General features: G+C 40.5%; 1 protein-coding gene across 3 annotated transcripts in view; it reads left to right on the top strand.

Moving 5' to 3' along the window:
• Positions 1 to 541: 541 nt before the first annotated feature.
• The window catches only part of PDSS2 (decaprenyl diphosphate synthase subunit 2), a 125,892-nt gene continuing 115,838 nt past the window's right edge, over positions 542 to 10,595 (top strand). For all 3 annotated transcript variants that reach the window (XM_074862219.1, XM_074862218.1, XM_074862217.1), the window contains exon 1: positions 542 to 1,013. In XM_074862219.1, coding sequence (XP_074718320.1) covers positions 787 to 1,013 — 227 coding nt within the window. In that variant the 5' untranslated portion in view covers positions 542 to 786. The remainder of the gene's footprint in view (positions 1,014 to 10,595) is intronic.

The following is a 10,595-nucleotide window of genomic DNA, read 5'->3' as shown; positions in this document are numbered from 1 at the left end:
CCTAAACAGCTACGGGAAAACAAAAAAAATGCCCATACACTGCAATTATAAAAGTAGAAAACATGACTGTGTAGCTAAAGACTACACGTTGAACACTTCATGTGGGAAACTTGAATCCTCTTCCCCATTGGTCTCTGTATGCAACACCGGGAGCAGACAGAGCACATCCCTGTCTATGGGGCACCCCCAGCCAGCCGAGCCCCGGCCCAGGGCGGGGAGCGCTCCCCCTCCCGCCGGGCCCTCTGCCACGGCCGGGCTGGCGAGCCTGGCCCACACATGCCGCTCTGGGAGGCGACAAGCACAGAGTGGGGCAAAGAGGCGGCAGTCCTTTCCCCAGCGCAAGGGCTAAGGGTGAGAAAAAAGGGGAGACAAACCCTGTAGCACCAGAGTCCTTTCCCCAGGAACCGACCTCCCTCATCCAGACCCCCCCATCTCCGACGACGCCGCCACGGCCGTCAGGCGAGGAAGCCGGCGGGGGAGGGGGAAGGGAGAGCCTGGCCGCCCTCACTTTACGGCCCGGCGTGTTTTGCGACGACCAAGATGGCTGCCTCCAGAGCACAATGAGCCCGCTCTGGCCACAGCCGTGCCGCCGGGGGGGACGTGGGCAGGTAGCGCGGCCGCCGCGGGGTCCCGCCGCTCGGGGCTGAGCCGGCCGCTGACGGCGCGGTTCTCCTGCCGCAGCGAGCGAGAGGGGGACTTGTCCGCGGTCGCTTGATCTGCGGGGCCCCGCTGGGGCGAGTAACGGGAGAGAGGAGCCGGCGGCGGGGTGGGGAGAGGGGGGAAAGAATGTGGGGCGCCTTGCTGCGGCGTGGGGGCCGCGGCGCCGGCGGCCTCCGGGGTCTGGCATCGGGCGGCCCACCCTGGAGCCAGGTGGTGTCGGAGGCCGAGAAGATCGTGGGGTACCCGACGTCCTTCATGAGCCTGCGGTGCCTGCTGAGCGACGAGCTCAGCAACATTGCCATGCAGGTCCGCAAGCTGGTGGGCACCAAGCACCCGCTGCTCGACACCGCCCGGTAAGCACCCGACCCGCCGGGGAGAAGCTGCCCACCGCCCCGCCGGCTGCGGGGGCCGGGAGTGCTGGGGCCTCGGCCCCGGCCTGGGAGATGGAAGGCGCCGGCAGCCCTCGGGAGGCTTGTCAAAACTTGTGGGAAGTTTTGGGCTTCGTTAGTTGAGGTCGGCGGTCGGCATCGCTTCACGGGCCCTCACGGCCTTTGGCCGTGGCAGGTGTGGGCCCGAGAGCGACCCTGGAGGTGCTGTAACCGGTGTGTCCCTGGGGTCACCCTGCCTTGAGCCATGAGGTTTTGCGTGGGCAGTTAGCTCTCCGCTCCGGGAGCTTCGTTTCCTTGCTGCAACAGGTTTTCCCTTCAGTTATTCTCTGTTATTCGGAAGTTGCTTCGCTGTCATGCCACGTGCGATGAATGAGTTTCCCTATGCGATGTGCAAAAAAAATCCCTTGATAATGGAGGAAGTATGGCTGTCTCACTAATGGTTACATGTTTTTTCAGTATTAAGAACTATGTTGCGAGGAAACCAGTGGAAAAAACAGAGGATCTAATCAACTTAAAAGCTCAGAATGACACTGCTCAGAACTATTTATTTTGTTACTAAGAGCTTTAGAAAATATTGTGTGTTTTGGAATATCCAGCTGGGAGCTGGTAAGTTTTGTATATTGTTGAGATTTTTAGGGTTGCTAAACTGATTATCCACTCTTTCATTTTTAAGGCAAACTGATGGAAAACTTGCATTCCTGCCAATAAGCAGAAGTTGGGATTGTTGGTCAGTGTTCTCTTTGATTGTAAAAGAACAACTGAAGGGCAGCAGTTTTTTAAACAATAAAATGCCAGAGGCTTAACAAAACTTAAAAAAAATATGCAATTTTCCAAGGGAATTGTGTTGTGGGTTTGGTTTTTTTTTGGTGGGGTGGTGGTTTTTGATAGAATTGTTTGCTATAACTGCAAATACAGTAATGTTAATAGAACCCAAGTTTAATATGTACAGTATTTTTGAACAGTTGTAAAACAAAAATTAGCATTTTTTCCAAAACAAATGTTCTGCTTTTCTTTTAAAGAATAAAAATTGTGGTTGTGTAGTGGTCCTTGGCAACTCCATAATTATGGTGTAATGATATAAAAACAAGATTTGTTTTTCAGGTGCTCTCTCTAAATCTGGTTGTCTTGAGTGAACAAAAGGAGTACAGAGGACAAACATAGCTTTCTAAAGAAACATTATTTTTGGGGCGGAGGATTGTCTTTAAGTAGACTTTTCTGGAAGAAACAAATCAACTTGTTAATAAAAATGGAAAATACCCGACTTTAGAAAATGCCAGTGGAGAGGGTTTTGTTGAATTGTTTATAAATGCAGGTTGTGATACTATGATAAGCTTAGGAAAGATTTTTGTTTTTTAAGAGGAAGGACAAGAAGAAAATGTTTTTCTGCTTTTGAGTCTATCTTTAAGGCTTCTTGATGTAATGCAGGGAACAGGAGGACCGAAGCACAGTGGTTTTGGGCCCTTAAGTTTCCACTGCAGTCGTGGAAGTATCATAGATACCCACAGTGCTAAAGTGGGACTTCAATGTTAGCTTTAGAGAGTCTGTTAAATGTGTAGTAGTTGCTAGTTTTTTTGTGAATTAATTTTAAATACAGTATTTTGGGGTGTGGTTGGAGGTTTCATGGTGGAGCTGTGATGGCAGGGGGGTTATTTTGTTGTCTTAAATGGGTTGTTTTGGGCTTAATTCTGTAAGCCTGTGTCTTGTGGAACACCAGTAGGACTATAATCATGCGCAGGGTCAGCAGGATTGAATCAATTAATTTTTAAATTCATATATGTTTCAGAGTACACTACTAACCTGGTGTGTCATGCTGGAAACAAAAGTCAGTATTTACTACCCTAAAACCAAAACCGTGTGCCCTTATTTTGGATGTTCTTATTTGGCTTCACTAGTATTTCCAAAGGCTTAGTTGCAGGTGCATTTCCAATGGCCTTGACCTTTGTGTTATAAGAAGAGTTAATTTCCTGCTCACAAGTTTTAGTACACCTGTAGCAATGCACAAATTGTACCTCACCTTGTTTTATGGTATGATTTTGCAATAAGGTGAATTTTGACCTTGTTCTTTGTTAATAATATCTTTCTGAAATTTGACTGTTGTATGTTTGACTGTAAATGTGACTGATTTTAGTTGTGGGTCTGAGATCTATGCTCTGACTTACCATAGCAGTTTGGGAAACAGGTCTTGATTTTTCAATACTAGATAGAGATTTTGAACCTCTGGCTCTCTTATAAAGTAACATGGGTTTCCTGTTGTGTGTTCAGGCAAATGTTTTAAAGCATGAGTATCTAAAATATGCTCTTTGGTGATTTTTTTTTTAAAAAAACTTCAGTGATTGATATGTTCTGCAACTCCAATTTCAGACTGAGTGCATAAATACTGTATATGTCTATTAAGTACTCCAACACTTAAGGAGATTTTTTTCTATTTGTGGGAACATCTGAAAAATCTGTGCAGTAAAATTGATTAATTGCACATGCTGTTTCTCAAGTTTCTACTCATTTATTTTTGAGGTTATAAGTGGTGACAATCAAATTATGATTGCTTGCTGTCACCTTTAAGTGATTTTCTTTTTTTTTAACCTTTGACTGGTGGCATTTTGTCATCAGTGTTTGTGTCTACCCTCCCTTCCTGTCTAAATGTTTTGCTAGCCCTTCAAGTCTTCTTTAGGCCATGTGGGGTTTCTTAAACTGGTAGAAAACCCTCTGCTTTATCTGTGTGGAATAGGTTCTGAGCTGAGACAGCATAAGACATAATTGCCACCACACTGAAAGCCTTTAGTATAGCAGGAGTACTGATGAGCATTTTTAACCTTTTGCCGAGCTTTGGGTCACTAGGCTGTTGCAACACATAGCCTATGCTGAGAGCCTTAAAGAAGGCAGCTTAAAGATAACCGTCCATGTGAGACAGGACATGTGGAGGAACAGCTGTTGGGGCAGTATATGTTTCTCTGATGATCCCATCCGTTTCTTCCTCTCATTTGGATGCGGTGGTGGCAGCTCCTGGGTGTAAGTGCCTGCCATGAATCAGGACTGCAGCAGGTGTGGGATGATGTGCAACCCTGATACCTCCTACCAAGCCTGTGCCTGGCCAGCAGCTTTAAATCTGTGAGCTATTGCTGACTCTGCTCTTGGGAGGGCAGAGATGGGTAACTGAGCCCTACAGTGAGCCATATGGGAGTTCTGTAATCTGTGTGGTAATCTTTTTAAATTTTTTTTTTTTTTTTTAGTTTTAAGTTTTTGGTTTCTTAAAAGTCAGCCACGTGAAGTGAACATCCTTAGTACTGGCTTTGCCAGATTTGTTAGAAAGAGTGAAATGTGAGGGGAAGGTTACATTTCATTTTAAAAAGGCTAATGTCTAGTGGTTAACAGATCATTGGAAGCTAGGGTATCTGGATTATATTCACAGCTGTGCTTTTGGCTCTCTTACTAGGGCAAGTCACTTAATTTTTCATACTTGTGTTTACTTATCTGTAAAATGAATAATGTAGCATCTGTTTTCTGGAGGTGTTACACTTCATTCATTGCAGCCTGTATCGATCACTGTGATCTCTAAGCAGAAAATGGTGCATAAGCAATATTAATAAAGAATACTTTAAAAAATGCTATCATTAAAATATTCACCTCTAATGGATACTCTGGAAACAAAATTGTAATCTGACTACTTCTGGATCTTTCTGTTTGTAGTCCTCTGAGTCACTGTATGGTTCTCCAGAGCTTTCAATTTTCTTTCCCTATAATGAAGTGTTTTCAGCAGCTGCTCAAAACTAACATTTAAATTCTTTTGCTTTTCAGGCTTTGTTGGACTAAAGGAAAACTTTTTCAATGCATGAACGTATGACCTCCTTTCAGTTGGGAAGCAAACAAATCTCCAGTCTTTCTTTTTCCCCCTCCTTTCTAGGCTAGCACACATCCTTCTTAATATAGGAAAGAATCTGTAATTGGCACAACGATCTACTTTTCTCAGATACATAGTGTGAATAACATTTTCTTGATTATTTAATCTCCCTTGAGAAGGGTATAGCTTGCTGCAGATTGTAAACAGTAAATGTTATGGCCAATGCATCACTTTTATAATATCACTAAATGAAATGGAACACTTCATACACGTAAAATTATTATGGGATACCATTTAGCTCTAGCCATTCTGTCATTAGCATGTGGGAGGAATCATTATATTTTAGTTCTGTCAGAATTGTTTGTTGGTGATAAAAGCTTAAGTAGACTTAGTTATGATTTTCTGGGATTATTACAGAAATAAAAAGCCTCAATAGACCAGGTTTTGTTCTGTTGCAGCCCGCTCTGTGTAGATCTCTAGCCATTTTAAGCACAGAACATAAAAAGCAATCCAGAGTAGCTTCAAGATTGCATGCTTTTCAGTCAAAGTGTCTGAAAACATTGGTTTCATGATAGTTCTGTTTCTCTGTCAGCTTGAAATGGCTTAGTTCAGTAACATCTTGTAACTTCAGGTGCAGCATGCATTTGCCCTCCTACGCAAGTGACTGATTTCAGTGTAGACCTAGGGATTTGTTCCAACCTTGTGTTGATGGAATTGTTATTGTGAGTTTATAGTTTGACTTAACAGAATGGTTACCTTAAAACTATCCTTTTTTAAAACTGTAGGTGCTGTCATTGACTATCAGTAGCTTTTTAGGAACTTGTTTCAAATATTAATTTTTTTTTTCTGGGCTAGAAAAATGAAAGTGTCTATTTACTTGGCAGGGGCTAATGAGGTAGCTTTCTCTGAAAACAGCCAGCAAGCTGGATACTCAAAAGTGATAAGCAGAGGGTCTCGTCAACTTATAGCTTCTAGAACTAAAACTTACTACAGTCTTTTTAGGTTTTACTGAATTTTTCAATCTGTAACAGACCTTGGGGGCATAAAATCCCTCTCCTGCTGTTGCTAGATCAGAAGTTAGAACACATTTGCATTCACTAAATTTTATTATTTTTTCAGCCTGCTGTAACACTTTGTAAAAAGTATTTTTGTGGTAGAGAGATGTGATTTTTATAATTGTGGTCAGAATGCCTGTGAGGTAGCAGTGGTGTCATTTCCCATGTATACTGCAGAGATCTGTTGGACTTCCTGGAAGCACTGGCCACCAAAGCCTGACATGCAGGGCACCTCTGCAGAAGGTCTTAGCAGTGATGTCAAAAACGCAGAAATCCTTTTTGTGCTTGGTATGTTTGATACTATTTCCAAAATTACTGAAATAATGGTGGTTATAGGAAGTTTGCCTTTGTCTGGAAAGACTATTTCCCAAAGCATTCTGTATAGCTGACAGAAACAAAGGTGCTCTCAGGAGAGCTCCAGTTAAAGCACTGGAGTTAAATTCTTGCTTTGACTCACCCCATCAAGAAACTTCTCTCTTTCAAGAAAGGCTGATCTCTCTTAGCAAAGTTTGGTAGACTTGAGTAGTAACTTCAAAAACCTTCATCATGTTACATCTCTTATAAATGTTGGTACTGTCTAAGGGTTTCTGTTACTATACTTACCATCAAGTAAACCATTCTTAGACACCAAACATCGGTTTCTTGTGTATTTTGGCTGAATGAATGCACAAAGAGCTATTGTGGAAAAGTTAGCTTTGGAAGGTAAAAAGACACAGAAAAAATTAAGCTGTTGTAGGTTCATATATGGACTGAAACTTCCTTCTATGTTTGATTCCTTCCATGTTCTTCCTGGTACCTGTGCCCTTCACTATGATTTTCACTCAGCCACCACTTAACATTGTCTTGTACAGTTAAGGGGAAGAGGGAATCCATTTTTGTAAGTCACACTCATCCTTTACACTGTAGTAAGGTGGAATGGGATGAATAGATGTGTGCTGTTTGTTCTTTTTCCCAAATCTTGTTTTTTGTTTGTCTTCCTGCATGTTTCACTAGTGTGTTTTTTCTTAGTTTTCTCCACCAGTAATATTACATTTATATACTTAAATGCTCATATCCATCAGTTATTAGTGCTCTTCTGAAGAGCTGTCAGTAGACTCCAGAAGATGAGAGTTGCATCAGAATTCGTACACTTGAGCTTGAAGTTCATGTTTAAGGGGCCTTAACTTTTTTTTTTTTTTGTAAAACATTACATTTTTGTTAGGTTTGGCAGTGAGTATCTCATTCTTGAAGGTAAAGCATATTAGCCAGTTGTATGTGTATGTATTTATATATTAAAAAAACAGCTGGGAGCATAAGCTAAAAAATCTGATGTACATACAGTAGTGTTTTGAGTGATATAAGTTGACAGTCTTAAGTTGTATTGGCCTTCTTGTTTGCTACCTCTGTAGTGGGCAGACTGTAGTGTAGTAAAAGAATAAAAAAGTGTTTACTCAGGTTTGGTGCTTTTATTCTCAAAGATTAATTCCCTTTTGTTTTTTTCTTCACTACTAGTAAACCCTAGCTCAAGAAGTAAGGGCAGTCATTGCCATGATCATGGGTTTACTACAAATGTTGGGAGACACTGAACTGATGAGTAAACAGCTAGTTTTCAGCTGTAGTAGTGCTGGGTTCTTATTTTGTCATTCACTGATTGTGTGGAAGTATAGATGTGCAAAAGCTAGGCTGCAAATTTAATTCTCTTGCATTTGATAATTGGTTTTTTGCAATGATTCTCATTTAAATATTTTCGTTGAATCCAGGTTTCTGTGCTTATGAGGAATGTATTATTTCAGGATATAGGGGTGGTCTTAGTAAATGAAGTGTATTCAGTGGACAATGATGCTGTTTGGGATTTTGTGATAGAATTATTTACAATGAAAACTATTATGCTGTCCTGATATTGATAATATCTAGTATTTTTATAGGGCATATGAAGATTTCAGCAGAATTTCATGTACAACTCATTCTGATTAAATGAAAGACCTTGGGATTTCTTAAATTTGGGTTTCAAGCATGTGAAAAAGAAACTGAATGTATAATGAACAGACGCAAGTGCCAGCCAGTCCTGAAAGCATGTAGTATACTACACCTAGAGAAAACTTGGTTTTACTTCAGGCACATAGTATTTTAAGCATCTTTTTAAAATAAAGGTAATTTTTAAAGTTCACATCTGTTCTTTCCTGCTTTCGAGTACAATTGATTCATAATGCGTGTGAATATTGAATACTAAGTTTAATGTACTGGTGAATGACTGTTATGTCAATGTTTGCTCTACATAGGAAAAGAGTACTGAATAAGTGGAAATAGTTTCGAAATAATTGTTTCTGTGACCCAGAAGAGGGTTACCAAATATGCCTTTATATAAAGTGCAAATGAGAACCAATGTCAAACAGTAATCAAAATTCATATTTGGGTCACTAGAAACAGTTTTCACCCAGTGAATCTTTCATTTAGGTATGATAAGTTAACTTCTTTGCCTTACAAGACTAGGGGGAAAAGTACTTTTCCTAGGGCTTTTACTCATTCTGAGGCCTATATTTTGTAGCTTGCAAAAAGCGTTCTCCCTTGCTCGAGGTATTTCCCCCCTCTGCTGCCTTTTTTGTTGGTGCTGCCTCCTGGTTGCCTTCTCTCCTTGTTCTGGAGGCCCTGGCAGTGGCAGGAGACCCCGTTAAGGAGTCACCATGAGCGTTTTCGGAACTCCTCCAAAAACCATGGGTAACACTGTATCCTCTACAGCACTTTGTAAATCTATTCAGGAAAATACAAAGTTCACAAAGGACAAACCTAAGCTCGGGAATTAGATGTTTCTGTACTTATACTATTGCTTTCTCCTAGGGGTGGCAGACCATTGTCTTAAATTATTAATATCTTTCCTTTACCCCACATCTGAGTGTCTTAGTTTCCCTCAGGGTAGGCAGACTGTCTGCAGTGCTTGCCCTAAAGGAACTACTGCTAGAGACAAACCTGACAGACTATAAAGGAAGACCGTGAATTTAAAACCCGGTTCTATTACAAAAATTAAGTTTAAAATCTGTAGCAGCTGCTTTGCTGTCCTTGAATTGTCCCTGCCAATTCTTTAGCATTGACAATCAATTTAGCTTAATTTTTTTTCTTCTCTCTTGCTGTGTGAAAGAATCATTTAAGGAAAGAAAAACTGATCATATAGGAAAACTGGTGAGACTCATTATATATGAGCTTTTATCAAACACATGCTGTGAACTAGGTAGATTTTACTTAAAATGACAGATAGGGCTTAGAAATTTGCCTCAATACCTTACTGAATTGAGAAACTCTAGGGCCTGTTCAGCCTGCTGGAGGTTCTTCAGGTGAACCACAGTCATCTTTTCTTCAATCCTCAGCTATTCCTAAAGAAGCATCAGGAGCTCCAGCTTTTGCATTCGTCTTTCTTGTTTCTTTTCCACTTAGATTAAAAGTAATAGTTGTTCCCATTTTGCCTTCTCATTCCTCCAGTTCCTTTCTTCAAAACAGCATTAGCTAGTTCTTCTCCATGGCTGCTCTTCCATTTTGGGGAAGAACAAAGAAAGGCCTACAGGTGATCCTCTGTGTCTTAATAGAATGAAAGTGTATAGTAAACATCATTTGTTTTGTTCCTCTTTTCTTCTTCCCAGCTAGGGAAAGAAGTCATACCTAGGAACTACTGATTCAGCTTTATTTTTCTAGTTAAAAAACATGAACAAGCAAACCTCATAGCCTTCATCCCCAATTTGTTTCAAAAAGTACTCCCTTTAGCAGGAGCTTTCTTTGAGATCAAGTAGAAATTATTTTTTATTATTTGTCACTGAAACAGTCCTATAAACATGAATTGATTGTCTTGATAGCTGCTACTAAGTATGCTCAAAATTAAATCATTTTCTAGAATTTGAACTCTTTTAAAAAAAAAAATCATTCCTCCTAACTACTCCTTTTTTTTTTTTTTTTTTCCCCCCCTAGTTCTTCAAACTCATGGTGCAAACTTGCTGGAATGAGAGCTATCTCTTTCATTAACTGCCTGTTCAACACACCCCACCCCACAAAATAATTGTAATCAAATGGTTAATACGTCTATATGTTATCACTGATCCTTGAAATAGCTTACATATTGCACCTTAAAAAAAAAAAAAAAAATTCTGTATTTCAATCACAAAGTAGGTTTGGGTCTGTAGCAGGATGCACTTGTGTAGACCCATCCTGCAAATGCATAGTCCTGATTAAGGCAATTTGAGGGTAATGGTCCATGCCAACACGCTTTGTGTCTGGTTGTCATCTGAATGATTAGCCAGTAGCAGAAGCACCATAATTACTTGATTTGGTAAGACTGCTTTTAATCAAACTTAACAGAAATTTCAAGTTGTTAAGAGCTAAACAGAATACTTCTTAGGCAAATACACAAGGCATGATCACAAGTGGAAAAGCATATCTTTTGTATGTTTGAAAAATGATTATGCTAGCATATATGTTTGTTAGTGATTCTTTTTTACCCAAAAATGCATTGTGTTCATGTTAAATTAGTGTTGAACTTTGAGACTAAATATGAGAGAGCCACCATGTTTTCATATTATGAAAATTAATATAATTTCATAGGCTAGAAAATGTAGGTTTCTATGATATATCAGTGCAGCCTGTGTGCATGTTTGTTATACAGGGCAAAGCTTTTATCCCAGTAACCTTCCTGTCTCT

Source organism: Strix uralensis, chromosome 3 (genome assembly GCF_047716275.1).
Source record: "Strix uralensis isolate ZFMK-TIS-50842 chromosome 3, bStrUra1, whole genome shotgun sequence".
Classification (NCBI taxonomy): domain Eukaryota; kingdom Metazoa; phylum Chordata; class Aves; order Strigiformes; family Strigidae; genus Strix; species Strix uralensis.
This window is presented reverse-complemented; position numbering and strand designations above follow the sequence as displayed.